The sequence below is a fragment of the Monomorium pharaonis genome, chromosome 1 (genome assembly GCF_013373865.1).
Source record: "Monomorium pharaonis isolate MP-MQ-018 chromosome 1, ASM1337386v2, whole genome shotgun sequence".
NCBI lineage: Eukaryota > Metazoa > Arthropoda > Insecta > Hymenoptera > Formicidae > Monomorium > Monomorium pharaonis.
Window position 1 is genome coordinate 22,524,874 of NC_050467.1, and position 18,174 is coordinate 22,543,047.

Consider the following 18,174-nt stretch of genomic DNA (forward strand, 5'->3'; position numbering starts at 1 on the left):
GGAGCAAAAAAACTTGGTGTTTATTGTTTAAAACTCTCTTTTCTTTTAACGCTCCACTGTCCCAATTTTTTAGAAATTTCCTAACTTGTTTCTTAGAAATTTCGTTTACGCTTCTGTTATTCTTTCTCCAGGTAGCGAGCTAATGTTATTTGTCGTGTTTGGCGTTTTACTGCACACAAAATGCAATGTACAGTAGGACGCCAAGCTAATGGCCTAAAAAGAAGCTAGCTGCTAACTGCTGCCGATAAAAATGCTTTCATTCTGTGTACAAGATCCATTACTCTCAGTTTTATTATTTATTTTTACTAGTAAGAGAACAAATTTTTGATAAATTTATTGCGGAAACAATGTTTTATTTATTGACGTTTTTAAGAAAATAACATGATATAAGATGATTATGCAAGATATATGTAGAATGTGATAATGCAAAAGTGCAAAAAAAGTTTGTAAAATATAGTCATTAGTTTTAATTATAAACTGGTAACATATGTACATATTATTACATTTAGTAATGCTTTATGCTTGTGAAAAATGTACTAAACAGTAGATACAAATTAGGATTATTGTCATAATATTTATATATTAATATTATATATAATATTTTATCTTCTCAATTAATTCAAAATATTTATTAATCACGAAAACAAAATCTCTTAAAGTTTAGTCTATTGTTAAACATCAGAATTATAATATCTTTAATTGTGTTTTTAATTAATCTTGCATATCCGAGATCCGATTGTGAAATTCTACAAATATGATTTGATTTATAATGATACCTTGAATTATGTTTATTATCTCAATTTATAGTCATCTAAAAAGAGAAGTTTTGTTGGAAACTCTATGTCTGAATATAAATAGAGATTCAATAGATATAAATGTAGTAAATGGCAGTTATCAGAAAAAGATTATCAGAGATTGATCTATCTTTCTCAACCAATCTATTAGAAAGTGTCGATCTCTTAATAATATTAAATTTCAATAAATTATTGTAAATGTTTTTCATAAATTTTATCAAGTATGGAATAAATTTTATCATATTAAGCATATGAATTTAAAGATCATCTTTATAAAAGAATAGGAAACATTGCATTTTACAATTTACCAATCTATTAGAAAGTTTTGATCTCTTAATAATATTAAATTTCAATAAATTATAATGTAAATATTTTTCATAAATCAATTTTATCAAGTATGGAATAAATTTTATCATATTAAGCATATGAATTTAAAGATTATCTTCATAAAAGAATAGGAAACATTGCATTTTACAATTTACCAAATCAATAGATCAATTAGAGAAACGCACTTCTAAAGTTTTACCAAGGGTTTTTACTGAGAAATAAATTTAATTGTTTCTCTTTTTTAAAAAAATTATTCGTTTATTCGCCGTATATAAATGCAATATATTGATTTTTATTGACAATTACTTCTATTCGTTTTTTCATCACATGTAAATCCATAATCACTTTCGAAAGCATAATTCAAATTACGAATATAAAATAATGCGGGTCTCATTAGCTTGCCAAATATCACATTTGTTCTCAGCGTAGATTTATTTGATGTAAAAAAAATGCAATACTCATATATGAACGCAATCGATGATAAATGTTCTACTAAAATTAAAAAGAAATTTGCGTGGTTCATAATGTCACGTCGGATACGAACGATCAATTGGGATATTGATAGACACTGTTGTCCAGATTATAGTAGGCCATTTGTTCGTCGATCCACCGACGACCGTGAGCTATGTTAGCGTAAACGCCGGGAGTGCCGCCCTCGCCACAACCAAGTCCCCATGCTACAATGCCAACTTGAACGTATCTCGACGGATCTTCCCTTAACGGGCATACCAGGGGACTTCCACCGTCGCCCTGCAACGACAAGATTAAAAAGTCATTCTTTTATCTAATCGCAAAGTAGAGGAGTATTTCAACAGGAATTTATACAAAGAAAGGAATATTTTAGAAGAAATTTCCCCCCGACAAGTTTCTCTCCTCTTTCTAGAGAAAATTTCTAGATTTTTAGAAGGAAATTGTGGATTATTCAGAATTCTTTAGCTCTGAATTGTCGAAGTACCGAAGCATGAAAATAAAATGTGAATTTTAGTGAATCTTTGGGGGGGAGGCTTAAAGTTAATTTCTGTAAAAGGAGCCTGAAATTTACATTGCAGGTATCTTTTCCTTGTTCTCCACCCGCGCAGACAAAACTTCTGTCTAGAACGAAGTATCTTCCCAGCCTGGTAGTACGCATAATGTCCTGACACGTTCTGTGGTTTACCATAGGTAGCTCCACCCTCTTTAAGATCACTTGATAACGTCCTTCTTTACCTATAATTAAAGATCGTCAAATGAAATCGTTATTAGTTGTATATTCAGATTGATCTAATCTATTATCAATCGATCATTGCAGAGAATTAACTATAATATACTAAATTAGAGAACTGAACATTGTTGAGGTTTACGTTTGATATTGATTTCTTGCACATTGCAAACATACGAAAGACGCACCAAATACATCTTTTCCCCATCCACTGGCGAAGCATCTCGATCCGTCGAAGTTCGCATTTATTTCCGCTAGACACGCAATGTCAACGTTCTCCGCGAAATCGACTGGGGTCTTTAGGATCAGGATAGCGTAATCGTTGTAGAGCGCACCCGAATGGAAGCCTTCGTGAACCACGACTCTCTCGACCTCGCGGTCTTGATGCGGATAGATCTCGTTCTTCGTTTGCGTATCCCATTCTCCCGCGCGAATTTTCAACTCGTGTGGCTGCTTTCTGTCGATCAAAACGTATATCATTAAATTAACGAAATAACGAGCGTGGGCAACAGAGGAAGATCACCAAATGGCTTAGGCCTTTTAAGGTAGCATCCCTTTATTTCTCAAATATAAACATTGATACTATAAAAGTATAAAAATATGATCTGCTTAGATAATTGAAAAAATATAAATCCAATAGATTTATATTTTATGTTCCAAGTTTCATTTTTTCAACTTTTGTTTCAGAAGTATATTCAAGGGCAGAGTATTATGTCAATATTGATGACCTTTCTCTAAATGTGAAAAAATGTTTATTTCCACGTTTGAATGTGGCATGAGCAAGATTCACATATTTGACATAGTGAAATATCAGTTGTTTTCAATTTTATTAGATAAGGTTATCGAAGAATTTGCAAAAATAATATTTCTCTTATCCTACTGACCCATTGACGCAGTGTGCCGCAGTAAGAACAGCCTGTCTGTGGATAAGAGCTCCGCCGCATTGATAAACATTCAATTTCTGATCATTGCCGATGGTCTGTTCCTTCAAAATAGCCACCATCCAGGGAAACTCGCCGAATTGGGCCTCGTTATCGGTGTCGCCGGTGATCCTGAAGCCAACTCCTTGAGGATGTCGTTGTCCACAACCGGTCCTACCGTTCGGCGGAGGCGTGGATGGTGGCTGTATATCCGGTCCTTTGCAGCAAACATCCAAGTAGTTCTCGCAAGGCCCAGGAGCTCTAAATATTTTTTGACAATGATCATGAAAATATGAGGCTTATTTCAATTGATTTTAGAATGCAAACAGATGCATGCGATTGCATAATGTATTCACATAAAGAAAATATTAATAGAAAAAAATACTTAAAAAGAATATCTGAAAAATATTAATGACAGAAATATATTTAGTAGTTTGCAATTTTTTTAAATTGGTTAATTTTTTTTTTTTTCAAATTTTGGTGGAATTTTATGTACAACGGCAATTCATTTGTTAGCATTCAGAAATCGTCAATTTAAAATTCTTTTACAGTTAAAAGTGATTGGAATACAAATTTAGATATAAAATGATTATTACAATATAAGTAATCATTACAAGAAAGATTATGATTTCCTACAATCGTTCTGCTTTAATTATCCATCAGGTTTAATTATCCAAAATTGTACTTATAGTAAGAATGAAATATTATTTGTAGACGAATCCAGAATAATTTTATTGTCCAAAGAAAGTCTCATGCGGCTAGAATAATGAGGCGGCATGCTAAAAATAATAAATCATCTAGATTGAAAATATAGAGTAAGAATATTAATCACCTAAAGAATATTAATCAAATCTAATCTTAGCAAGACAAACATATTTATACATAAATATATATACAATTGTATGTATCAGTCATGCACAGAGAGTACTTTTAGCGGAAGTTTAATCGCGTTCGACTTTCAATTCCAGAGTAATTTTACTTTGATATACAGGTTTCCGAGTGTTTCAGTTATATTATGTTTTCAATTTTTCAACTTGATCTGCAACTTCAATTACAACGATCAAAATGTTTTACTATTGTGTTGTCGATTAAAACGTCATCTTTTCGAATATTCTAACACAATACTTTCAATAAACCGCCATACAGAATTTAATTACGTTTACGTAATTATTATATTACATCACTTATGAATATGCAATATTGTGTCGACAGCTAGGCATTGCATGACAAAAAAGACATAAAGCGTTCCAATTTAGCAATACCGAGACGATCATGCTTCCGCTTTTCTTCCATATTTTCTATAATACAATTACTTTCCAAATTACATGTACAGTTCAAACAGTTACTTATAATTATCATACCATAACCGACGTTATACTATTTACACATTACAAAGACTTAAACGAAGTGATAAATAATACTAGAGTCTCATATCTACCAAAAAAAATTTTGTAATAAAATGTTTGCACTTTTATCTAAGAACTATTATATGAAAAGTGTCTTTACGTAATAAGAATAATTTGTGCAAAAAATATCGTTTTTAAATTGAAATAAAATGAAATTATTAAGAAAAAAATATTTTTAAATATACAGAAAATAATTATATGAATTGAAAGGGATATGTGAGTATACTTTTTTCTAAGAGTCTAAAAGTATACATTTAAATGAGAGATTATATCACTTACGCATATCTTTGTAATGAAAAATAAAATCGTGCATGGATACCAATACCAATTTGGACAGAAACGAGGAAATCAATGTGAGATCCTTGCATAAAAAAAAATACAGTGTTATCGTTGCATACCGCAGCTGCACTGAGACCAAAAATGGTTAAAAGTTTTTCAACCTCGTTTTTACGATACCATAAGAGAGCGGTTAATCATCCACATCTGTCGTGAACAAAAAAATTTTGCAGCATGCCGTGATCCATCGCCAAATTCAATGAGAATCAGTCGCGAGACTACGATCTTTGGTCAATAAACTCACTTCGGGGACGTCGCGTTATCCTTATTTTCCTTATCACCAAAATCGGACCTGATATCAATGATGCCGATTCCATTGTCCAAGATTTTTCCTTCTTTGCACTGGTAATAAGGCACGCATTCGCAGTCGTCAGGTTTCGAGGGCGTTTGATTCTGGGTGCCGAGAATGACACTTCCGGGAGTAGTGGTGCTGACGTTTCCGCCGCCGCCGCCGCTACCGAAGACTTCGCCGATGAGCTTCTCGAGATCACCGTCTATCTGAGGCACCGACTGAGGGGTCGTCGTCTGAGAGTTCGTCTTAGGGGTGCCGAACACCTCATCGACGAGAGCGCCGAGGCTGCCAGGCTCCTGCTTGAGTTGCGGCAATGCCGTCACCAGAGTTACGCCGACCAAGGTCAGCGCGGAAACCAGTCGCCACATGGTTTGCGCCAAGGACTCTTGGGTGGTCTGAAGCAAACACGAAAAGTGGTGTAACGTATTGGAAACGGAACATTGCGGAACATTTATACTGAAATCAATTTTACGATGGCTTCGCAAAAACTTCTCTCAATGGCAAACACAAAGAGGAGATACCTTCTTTTTCAAAACGGTATAAATAGTAATGACGCAACGATGACGCCTCGTTCCAAGTTAAAAACTCGAAGGAAATAAATGCAAACTAAGTAACTCGTAAGATCTTCAATCATATTGTCTTTCGTGCGAGCATTAATTTACTAACGTGAGATAATTTAGTCTTCGGTAACTCTCGGCTATCATCGAGAAGAATTATTGAATAAAAAACACACACTTGTGTTTGTAGATGTGAGAGGTGACGCGTCAATGAAATAGAGAATGTATATTAAATTTATGTGTGGAAATAATCTTAAATATTACTGAAAAAATTTTTAACACAATACCAACAGGCTTGCTGTTGGTATTGTGATCTCCTTCTCACTGCAATCGAATTTGTCTTTATGAGTAAAAATATTTTATTACGAAAGCAATTGTATTTTGGAAAGATCTAATAAAAGAAGAAAAAAGAAATATGGATAATAATACATATAATTTCTGTAATACGTTTCGGTAAATTATATGTGTAATTTTTTTACTTCTTAGAATTCTCTCGAGTTGTCGGAATACAAGATTAAATTATATATCGTTCCACAATCATAGTAATTCATAATAAGCGTAACGAATTATAAAAACTCGATGCTCGGTCAAAACAAAAAAAAAAATGCAAACTTTTGATATAGATATCCGACAAAATCGCGATATTAAAATTTTCGTCTCTGTAATTATAACTATAATGAATGACAGCATGCTAACGGTTTTCACGCATTAGATACTTTAAAATTAATATCTTTTCATCTGTACACTGAGAGAAAAAAATGGTTGCAATTATGTGTAGTTATTTTTGCCGTGTAGATTGTAAATATTAATTATTATTACTACATAAATAATAAACAAATGTTAATGAAATATATTCATATATTATATTTATCATAATTATGCATAGCAATGTTTCATTTATTTTTGGCATCCAAATCTTGATATCTTATTACATTAATATTTGAAATTATAATATCATAATTTATAGTAAAATTTTTTAAGAGTTTGTAGAACTATAAATACACAGTTATTATTACTAACATTATAACAACAATAACTATAAAAATGGAGCTTTCAACTATATGTATTTTATCATGCAATTATAGTCATAAGTACCAAACATTTTTCTCTTAGTGTCATATGAAACATTATGTAAGTTTTATTTCAGAAAAAATATTTAAAGAATTACATTTTACTACTTCACTTTTAAGGCATTTATTTGTAGATTCAACAATAGAATTATTTCAAATTCGTAATTTAACGTAAAATAAAAAAGAGAAGACACTTTTGAATAATGGAACACTCGTAATTCTTCCTAAAAAACATGACTCACAATAATTTGACTATGTAATTATCCAGACACATTTGATGTCATCAAATAATTAACATTATCTTCAAGCACCATCAGCTTCCGCAATGAAGATGCGCATAGAGATATGCGTCATCACATGAAAATATTTTCCTTGTTTTGTTTACGCGCATAAATACGTTTTGTATAGAGATTGCTTATTCTAAGAATCCGACGTTTTCTTATCATGTGAATTCCATTTTTTTTATAACCGATACACTGTAATTGTACGGTAATGCAATGTTCACGTTGTATAATAGTTTCGGATCATAATTTTTAATAGTAATGCCTATTTAATTATCCTATTAATAAAATTATCTGTTACTGACCTTTCGGCATCTAATGACCACAAACCGGTACGAGCAACATATTTGGTTAAACCGGTATCAGCTTCATGCTATTTATATCCAGAGTTTGCAAAATTTTATATCAAGAAATTACGAAAAAGAATTAACTATAGTTAGCATTATGGAATAATGCCGAGAATTTTTTATGTCAAAATTATATAATAATTACATAAATCAATATGTTAAATACGATATTCTGGATATGCTAACACAGAAAACACATTCAATATCACCGCTATTTTTGAATAATGAAATTTTTTAACTTGACATTTAGATCGCCAAGGAAAAAATCATGTATTAATTATTCAGATTTCCGATTACTCTCTCTTTTTCACTCACTCAAAAAAGTGACAAATCACTGATTATTAAAGAAATTTTCAAGCAAATCTATTTAAATCATAATCAAATTTGACGTGGCACTCACCAGAAGGAAACACACAACAAACAGCAAACGAGCACCTTCCACTTGGAGCCGCGATGTTCAATTAGTTCGGGTCTGAGAGTGGAGAATCGTGGTTTCCTCTGTCCGTCCACAGAATCCCTACTCCAAGCACGTTTATCATGGATAAATTCCCCACTTATCTTCTGCTATATCGTTATTACTCCGAGACTTGGAGAACCGGCATTCCCACCTACACACATTGACCCTGAGGTCCGACGTGGTTTTCCTGGAAATTCCAGTAGAGAAATTCACGTATTCCCTTGATGCGTAAATCCCCTTTTTCGTGACGCACGAACACACGCAAAAATTCTTTAGAATATATATATATATATATATATATATGTATATTTACCTTTCTCCCAACGGATCTTAAGTCCATAATGAGTAAGTGAGTCCTTCGAATATCTGTTTGGCAGCAAGGAACATTTCGACACAAGATAAAAACAAAGAGATTTTTCTGAAAAATGTGATGTGTACATTTTATCGAATATAATAATTTTTGAAATCTTTACAAATTATAACAATTTATTCAACTATAATTTCTATAATTCGAAACCAACGCGAGTCTAAAGGATGTACATGCTAATAAATTAGTCTTTTCTTGGTTTCTTTTGATTTTATTCGCTGTGGAATAATATATTCTTCAATATCAATTTCGATCTTTTGATGTCAAAATTCTGTTTAATTGATGATCCTAAGTAAGCAATTCCATTAACAAGCCAATCGAATCGAAAAGACTTATTTATTTTTTTATACAAGAGGGATATAAAAATTGCAATTATAAATTTAAATTATTTGAGTAATGGATGATCTTTATATTTAATTACGTATTTTTTGAAGTTGAAGAAAAAAATCACAATTTTGCTAGTAATTAGTTAATCGTCAATATGCATACAATCCGAATTAAACATTTGATAATCCCCAAACTTTTTATTAAACGATTGCGATTATGTAAATGCGTTTGATAAAAAGTTTGGGATTCACAAATTATCGGTGTTAAGGTCAAATACATACGGATAAACGTTTGATAAATCATTCTGTAGACTGCATGATAAAGTCGATGTTTTATTTATGATGTTTCGTACGAATCTTCTCCGCATGTCTTGCTGCAAAAAAAAAACAACAGTGATAAATTTGCGAATTTTAATGTGAGATAAAAAGTTATAAAGATAATTGCAGGAGTAAACGTACGATTACGTCTATACTTGCATTAGTATTTAAATTCATATAAAATGACATTTAAATCATTCTTTTTTTTTATTAACACATGATACTTGTTTGAGTTTCCTTAAAATTAATAGGAATACGGGAGGTAATAAGCAGGACTGAAAAGTAGTTAATTGAAATAGAAAACAATAGAACGACTTATTTCAAATAATATTGATATAGATACATTTGTTGAATAATAAATTGAATTTATTTTAATTTTTCTTTAGCACACAAGTATGACGTCAACAACTGTCTATCCCGATTTGTCTAATGTCTAATTAGGGGAAAAATATGTTAAAAATGGGATGCCATAGTCGATCATATGCGTCATCTAATCGTCATTAATGACGTACGTCGACATACAGAGAGAGAAATTGTACGGTCGGGCTTTACCGTTTGATTGCACGCGATTCAGGTGAGGCATAATATCATCAGGTATTGTCCGCAGGTGTTGCAATGGCGTTTCATTCGACATTATATCTAATCGGAAGTGCCACTTACCATTCTCATTTTGCTGAACGCGAGAAATATAAATGACACTGTTTATCAATTCGACAAACGCTTCGCAAAAATATCAATGAGTTAAAAAGATTTATAAGAAATTGTATTTACGAAATCGCAACCTTTGGCATTAGTTACGCGCAATCGAAAAAAAATCACTTTTGCTCTCTCATAGTTTTTTCGCAAAAGAGATTTATTATTTGTGTATTATTTGCAGTAACGAATACGATCACGGTTCAAAAAGTGGACTGGTTTAAAATATTTTGTAAAAGATATGATTGAAAAAGATTTAAATTCTCAAAGAGTACATAAAATAAAACTATATGATAACTATATATGATAAGTAAAGTTTAGTATTTGATGCGATAAGTGCTGCCTTTTATACGAGAATAAATATCGAGAATAATAATTATGTTATCATCCAAGACTTTGAACTCACAATCAGGAAAATTGTAATAGAGAAGACAACATAAATATATAAAATATAATAATTATTAAAGATACTTTTTTTCAATTTATATATAAATATATAAATATTAATAAACATAACACTACTAAAGAACAAAATTATGCAAAAAAATATTAATATTCCTATTTAAAATTAAAAATTCTACGTTATTCTCTATTATTTTAATATCAATAATTTAAGAGGTTATACAATTCATTATATATAATCATACTAAACGCAGCATATATTTAATTACTACATAGAATATTATCGACAGAAGCGAGAGTCTTATGCTCAATTTTCCATTACTGGAGTCAGTTCTTCCAATAGCCGTGATCGTCTAGTGGTTAGGACCCTACGTTGTGGCCGTAGTAACCCAGGTTCGAATCCTGGTCACGGCAATGTGAAAAACATTGTCACGGTGGAAGCTTTTTTTTGTTAATTTTATAATGAAATCAACTTCAGAACTATAACCATATCAAATTATATACTTGAAAAGCAAAACATACCACTTAAAAAAATAATTTGTTGACGTTGCTTAAATCTAAAATAATTTGATTTTTCGGACGGGTGTGTGCAGATTTAAACAGCTATCAATTATCTATTTTCAAAATTGTTTTAATTTGTTGAATATATGATATATAGTAGTAGAGAGACATAGAAATATTAAAAAATATTTAGAAATAATTATTTTATATTATAACAATTATATCCTAAAAAATATTCACTTTTGCAAAATTTTGTAATTATCTTCGCTATATATAATTATTATGAATATTGTTTGACATTGTTATATTATTTGATAACAATTCTCTCAATTAAACCACTTAATTATTTATAATTTTTTTATTTACCGACGCAAACATTGTGCTTAATTTCCGAGGCTTTACTTAATTCTTCCAGTAGCCGTGATCGTCTAGTGGTTAGGACCCTACGTTGTGGCCGTAGTAACCCAGGTTCGAATCCTGGTCACGGCAATGTGAGAAACATTGTCACGGTGGAAGTTTTTTTTTGTATTTTTTTTAAATATTCATGTTTAATATTATTTAAACAATGTAATATCATTCTTTGCGCTTAGCGCGCTGCCAGCGTGGAAGGTTTATGTGTTACACAATTATCAATACTAATTGAAATAAATATATTCGTTCTCGGTAGAATGCGTTTATAATATGCATTATATTATTCGCTGTAAATAAAAGAAGATTTAAACAAATATAGATTACTTATGCAATCTATAGGAACTCAAATAAATAACGTCGAGTATGTAAGTTAATAAAGTATCGCCATCACATTTTATTATTATAAGTTCTAATTATTATAAGTTATGTGATGTAAGCGTACTTAAACGGTACATCACAATTGATTAGAAATATCATTAAACCACGTACAACACATCATTATACGCCATAAGTTGCGAACTGTTGATCTATCCATTGACGATGTTGCGATACGCTAGCATACACTGCAGGTATATTAGATACTTTACAACCAATACCCCACGATACGATGCCAACCTAAAATAAAAATTTATTCAAGTTTATTTTTTGTTTAATATACAAATGCTTGCGCATCAATTTAATTCAATTCGTGTTTCAATTAATGGCACATACATTAATATAACTTATAAATATATAGATAAATAAAATAGGCATGTAAGCATTTAAAAAATAAGTTTAACACAACATTTAACACAAAGCTTTTAAGGAGGATATATAAATTATTCAAATACGAATCGATTTGAATCAAATAGGATTCGGATTTGAATTATTCAAAAATTTTAAATCTAAGAGGCTCGAATACAAATCACATATACTGACGAACTTCTAAATTCATATTTAAAAAGGCTTTATACCATACATCAATATTATTTTTCTTACAATATAAAAATTTATTTTTGTTAGTATTTATACATTTGATATTGTTAGCGCAGTGATAGCCACGCAGAGACGAAAAGAAAAAAGGTCCCGACAGACAAGAGAAAGAAACACAGTCGCTTTGTAAATAAATAAATGTATTTAAGCCTTCTTTGAAATAAACGCGAGAATCGGTGTGGCACAGCAATCGACGAGAGTTGGCAATATTTCCCGCGACGATTCCGGTACTTGAATCCGATCTGTATTGCTCGAATAGAGGAATCTCGATATGCACGCCGCGCTTTCCGGATGTTGGTTGAGACGTAATCGTAATCGTACAATAAGTAGTATTCAACGAGAAGTAAAGAGATCGTTTTATAAAGGTTTGTAAAGGTTTGATGTTACGCTCTCTCGCGAGCCCGTTGCTCTCGCAAGCGTTTGTGATTGAGGTATGTTCAGCGGATCAGTCCTGAAGCGATTCGTTCTCAAGAGTGCTTCAGGACGCGGGTTAACTAAGATCCGCGAACGCAGAGTAGTCTCACGCAAATTTCGTGAGTTGTCACTTCGGCGTGAGTGACCCAAATTTGTAAAGAAAGGGGGGACTTTCCTGTGTTGCCGAGCGTGAGGCACAGCTGTTCGATTTCGACGGTCCTTGACCCAGCACGGCAGGGGGCCGCTTCTTAGGACTGCAGCAGGTAGTCGCCTCTTCCCTTGGATCGGTTGTCGTTAGGTCCTCGGGGTGGTGAAGGGTGATGAAAAGCTCGATGACGTAGATGTGCATACACTTGCTATCGCACAAGGAGATAAGTCTGCTCGGGACGTTATCGCATATCGCACTCGTTTACCATTTCTATCGTATTCGTAACCGAATTTGGAAAGTAGCCGCACGGACTCTACTCGACTTTGCTCGATAGAAGTAGCCGTAAGACAAGATTAGCAACTTAATTCGAGAGAGGTATCCGAACGACGGACAAAGACTGACGATTCTTCCATAGTAACAGATTTTCCCCACTCGATTCTCCTTGCGTCGCTTTTATTTCGGTAGATGATTGGTTAAGGAGATGTCGAGAGAGTTGACGTATTTCATGCAATTTCCAATAAACAGCAAGAAGGGCCGAGACAACTTAGGCGGCTGAGGTGGGGACGGCCCTTGGTTAGGCGAAGGGGGGGGGGGCTTCGAGTCGGTTGACGACGTCTTAAAATCGCAGCCGGTTGCAATTATTCATGGCCGAACATGCACGTGCAAGTCGAAAGGATAGAGATGCGTCGAAATTTCTTAAGTAAACAACGCGTGAGCTAACGCGTAGTTATTTAAAAGTGTCTGTCGCCAGGCAATTCAACACGGTCACAATTTCTCTTTTGTAATGAAACCGATTTTCTTAACAGATATTCAATCTAATAATAATTATGTTATTAAATTAAAAGTTATGTATCAACAATTTAATTCGATTCGACACAAAGAGAAACGCAAAAAGAAAACATTTTAAAAATAATTAAAGAAGAAACATCGAATCTTATTTAATTTTCTATACTCATTGCTAATTTTTTTTAGTGTATAAATTTTTAAAAATTATATTTTTTTACTCACCTGAGAGAACTGACCCGTAGTAGCTTGACAAATCAACGGTCCACCGCCGTCGCCACGGCACGTGTCTCTATTTGCTTCGCCGCCGGCGCAAATAAACGATCCATGCAGTTCAAAGTACGGGCCCAATTTCGTGCTTCGTAAACGTGTCTGACAAACCTCTCGATCGACAATAGGAAGATTCACTTTTCGAAGCTCAGTATGATAGCGTCCTTGCGATTCTAACGAACGATAATTGCGAATGAATTTTGATAAATCGAAAGAAATGATAAACGGAAAGCTTAATTCAAGGCTCACCAAACGAATCGCTGCCCCATCCTATTCCGTAGCACCTGGTGCCGGTCAATAGGACTGTACCTTGTTCAGGAAGGCAAATCGGCAGGACATTCGCGCTATAAGTGACTGGTTTTGCTAAAATAAGGACAGCTACATCGTGGTAAAGCCCGCCGCTATAATACGACGGATGCACGATTATTGCGAGGATTTTCACTTCTTGAATAGGTAATGGTTGAGTAATATTTTTTAGGTTCCACTGTCCGAAGCGCGCAACCAAATTTTCAGGTTTTTGGCTATCGGAAAATTAGGACAAAAAAGTGAATCAATTAGAATCAATAAAACTACGAGAAAAATTGTTTCTCTGGTATCTTTTGTCCACACGTACTTCACAACGCAATGGGCAGCAGTGAGGACTGCTCCGTTACTGACTACTGAAGCACCGCACTGGAAAACATAAGGACCGTCGGTCGTGGATCTTAAAAGAAGCGCGACCATCCATGGGAATTCAGCGAAATAGGTTGTCTCGGAGTCAGAGGGAAAAGGTTGCGCTGTAAACGATCGCTGTCATCATCATCATTCAAGCAACAGTATATACAGACTATAGTAGCCTGATATTTAGATAATACTATCCTGAATTTATATTTCACCTAGACAAAACTTCATGCTACATCGTTAACACGAGTGTAATGATTTATACTTACGTGGCGCGTAACCATTGTTCTGTATACCACAAACAGTGTCTATAGATGAGCGTTTAAGTGGTTCGTTCCACGGGACGAGATCTCTGGGAGACACGGAGGTGCCGACGTTGCGAAGACCTTGACGATTAATCCCTGCGAGCCGACAGCAGACTTGGTCCACCGACGAGCATAATGTGAATCTCGAATCAATTACGCCAAGACCGTCCGGACTGATCACGTTTCCTTCAGAGCACAGCCAGGTCTTCACGCAGTAACATTCCTGTGACGTACCCGAATTCTTCGGCGGGCCGAGGTCCGTAATTAGCGCGCCTGACGATCCGCTCTGACAGGATGGTATGCTCCCCGTCGTGCAGACATTTCCTTCTGATAAGACCTGAGATAATCTGGGATCTATCATGCCACCACCGCCAAGCGAAATGACTAGCGTGCAGTTTAAACATAGAGTGCTATTGCCACATATGAAGCATAGTTGCACTTGTCCAGGTGTTATAGTGGTGACCGTGGGCGGTACTGTGGTCATTGTGGTCGGAGGAATTGTCGGTGGTTGCGTCGTGGTATTCACCAAAATCCTGCAGCAGACCAGGTTACCGGGGCACAGGCCATACCGCGGATTTATTATACCCTCGCCGGAGATGGTGACTATTCCATTAGGATCGCATTGCGATATCACCACGCAAATGCAGTTCGGAAATAGTGGTGGTGCCGTAGTTGGAGGAGTAGTTGGAGAGGTAGTTGGTGAAGTAGTTGGAGGAATAGTTGGAGAGGTAGTTGGTGAAGTAGTTGGAGGAATAGTTGGAGATGTTGGCGGTAGAGTTGGAAATGTTATCGAAGGTATTGTTGATAATATAGTTGGAAATGTTATTGTAGGCGTTGTTGGACGTATAGTTGGAAATGTTAATGTCGTAGGTGTTACTGTAACATTTGGCGGATAACAGCAGACCTCCAAGTCCCCAGTACATTGTTGTGTATTTCCTCCTGCACTGCACACAATTATTTTAATTATTTATATTAATAAACACTCTAGAGGTTGATTTCATCAATGTTACGATACTCAAAAGATTATAGAATTTTAAAAAACCTATAAAATCTTATTGTGTATTTTTGTGGTTCATAAATATCACATTTTAATCCTTTTTATGTTATTTGACATATAATTTGGTAATCATCTTTATCAATATCTATCTCATTGTTTTGTCTAAGTTGATATTATCCTATTATGTTTTAATGTCTATTTGATGTATTATGTAATACTTTAATTTTAAATTATATATATATATATATATATATATATATATATATATATATATATAATTTCTTACACTCATGAAAAAAATATCAATCATTTTTTTGCACACACATATAGTGTTCCAAAATTATCACATGCGAAGTATATGACTTTTCATGTGCTAAAAGAAACAATTTTTTTTTGCAAAAATGCGTTTGACAAGTAGTTTTGCTAAGAAGAGAAAAAATTAAATTTAACAAGCGCTCTTGTCAATGTGACACTATGTAATTATTTTATTAAATTAATTTTCATATTTTACAAATGATACAAAAAGAAGTCAAAGACTAAATACAAATGAATAAGAAGTAACGCGCCGGTCCTGTGCTATATTGATAAGAATGCTCATTCATTAACTTTAATCTTTTTCTGCAAAAACTAATTATCGAACTCGATTTTGCTGAAGGAAAATATTTCTTTTAACATAAAGAATTACGTTTTATACTACACATGTTATGTAACTAATTTACTTAAACAATTAAATACTAATCTGGAATAGGGTAAAATCGAATATTAAGTTTAAACTGATAGCATTTTAAAATAATAAATTTATCAAATAATTAATATTTTATATCAATAAAAAGAATCGCTGATTAAAGTTAATCGATTTTGAGCTGCACAATACCGATTAATTAATTACCGAAATTTGACGAAACTTACCGTAAGTCAATTATTCCGGAACCATCAGTGATGATTGTCCGATTATTGTCACACAGATAGAAAAGTACACATATGCAAGCTCTTACCGGAGCGGCGGTAGTAGGATTGATCGTGTCTAGTTTTTGATATTTGATTTGAATTTGCGGCTTGTACTTGAACAGATGCAGAAAAAGTACAGACGAACCGATAAATGGTACCACATTCCGATTTCGAGGGGAGATTATATCACTTACTCGACCGGTCATAATCGGTTTTTCGATCTGATAAGAAGTGCGATTCACCCTTTCTGACGTGATCGCGACGCTGATTATCATTGCGACGACAACGTTCACTAGGAGTGTATAGAACCGCGACATGACGTGTCGTTACTATTCGGTGGCACGCTATTGAATGATTTTTTAACATAAGCGCACGTTTATGTATACAGGATGTACTAGTATTTCCCGGGGAATGTCCAGGTGCAGATATGACGCTAATAGCATATTACCTTTTGTCACAAAGACTAATTTTCGAGGGCGAAATATAATAGCGACGTGTTCATGCACCAACGCGGTGTGTGCTTAAAAATATAAAGAAAACAGACTTTTATAAAAAAATAAAAATATTTAGTTAATAATCGATTTAAAAATTTATTGCACATATAACAGAAAATATATATAATTATTATATAAAATTAAAACATATACATATAAAAATACTTATCTAATTAATAAATTGTAATTGCATAATTATTATATTATTAAAACGAGAAAACGAGTAATCAAATACAAAACAACTTATTAATAAACAAAAATTTAAAAGTACAATGCAATATTAATATTGAAAATATTACGTTTAAATAATATAATTTTGTAATATGCGTATGCGTGTGAAGGACGACCGTTCAACTGATCAAATACAAAGGATGACCTACTTACCCGCGAGTAAAAAGCCGATGTCAAAAATAATGTGTTCATATCCTTGGAAGTTGAAATTATATAGAATTTTAGACTTGTCAACTGCACCTTTAAATAATACAATTGTTATATTCAATAGTGAAAATAGAAATTTAATTTAATTAAAAAATCCATATTACATTTATAATATAATTATAAAAGTTATATTCGTTGACGGTGAAGACAGTAAAAGGGATATTATTTTTTCAACTTACAATTTTTATTTTCGAGAAAGAATTGAAAATTCTGAAATTTCCCCATAAATGATTTTAAAAAATTATTATCTCGAAAAGTTTATCAAATTGTGTATTATGTGGGGACAATTTCATGATAGAAAGTTTTTTTCATGAAACTATCACCATTAGACAAGTTTAAAATTTTCCACATGTTACGAATTAACTTAATATTAAAATTTTAATGAAATTGAGAACTTATTTTTTCTTTATTTCTTAGATACAAGATGTTTAAATTTAAGATAGATGTAAGAACTTATTTTAACGTTGTACACGTTGGTTTAATTTCAACAATTTCACCTCAATAATTAGACAAAAGCAATATTTAAATAACTTTCGCAAACTAATTTACGAAGGTGAAGATATGCGATAAGAATATAAACTTAAAATAGATTACAAAAAGAAAGAGCATGTGCAAAATACATAAAATTAATACCGAATAGGTGGCAGTCTAATATGGCGCCGGAAGAGGAAGGGCAAGGAAAAGATGCAAAGAAAATAAAAATTCAAAAAATTTTATCGCGCAAATACGCTCACTTTAAAGT

At 33.1% G+C, this 18,174-nt stretch overlaps 2 protein-coding genes and 2 non-coding genes across 6 annotated transcripts; 2 read left to right on the top strand and 2 right to left on the bottom strand.

Moving 5' to 3' along the window:
• Nucleotides 1-332: 332 nt before the first annotated feature.
• On the bottom strand, nt 333-8,019 carry LOC105839200 (phenoloxidase-activating factor 2). 2 transcript variants are annotated; one of them, XM_012685343.3, is made up of 6 exons: nt 7,929-8,019; nt 5,274-5,668; nt 3,204-3,500; nt 2,508-2,776; nt 2,164-2,327; nt 333-1,871 (listed from the first exon to the last, which is right to left on the bottom strand). In XM_012685343.3, exons 2-6 carry the CDS (start codon nt 5,639-5,641, stop codon nt 1,668-1,670), a joined length of 1,302 nt encoding a protein of 433 aa, XP_012540797.2. In that variant the 5' UTR covers nt 5,642-5,668; nt 7,929-8,019; the 3' UTR covers nt 333-1,667. The 2 variants fall into 2 exon arrangements, with proteins under 2 accessions (XP_012540797.2, XP_028049561.2); XM_028193760.2 differs by having other exon boundaries at nt 5,226-5,668.
• Nucleotides 8,020-8,081: 62 nt separating this feature from the next.
• LOC105830231 lies at nt 8,082-17,015 on the bottom strand. Of its 2 annotated transcripts, XR_004963036.1 has the most exons (9): nt 16,462-17,015; nt 14,520-15,499; nt 14,204-14,366; nt 13,840-14,111; nt 13,546-13,763; nt 11,493-11,618; nt 8,961-9,052; nt 8,299-8,403; nt 8,082-8,172 (listed from the first exon to the last, which is right to left on the bottom strand). XR_004963036.1 is itself a non-coding variant. In XM_036286020.1 (6 exons), exons 1-6 carry the CDS (start codon nt 16,815-16,817, stop codon nt 11,502-11,504), a joined length of 2,106 nt encoding a protein of 701 aa, XP_036141913.1. In that variant the 5' UTR covers nt 16,818-17,015; the 3' UTR covers nt 10,954-11,501. The 2 variants fall into 2 exon arrangements, 1 of the variants encoding a protein (XP_036141913.1); XM_036286020.1 differs by lacking the exons at nt 8,082-8,172; nt 8,299-8,403; nt 8,961-9,052 and having other exon boundaries at nt 10,954-11,618.
• Nucleotides 10,434-10,505, top strand: Trnah-gug. The gene has a single exon. It is a non-coding gene; the product is annotated as a tRNA-His (tRNA).
• On the top strand, nt 11,010-11,081 carry Trnah-gug. Its single transcript has one exon. It is a non-coding gene; the product is annotated as a tRNA-His (tRNA).
• Nucleotides 17,016-18,174: the final 1,159 nt, after the last annotated feature.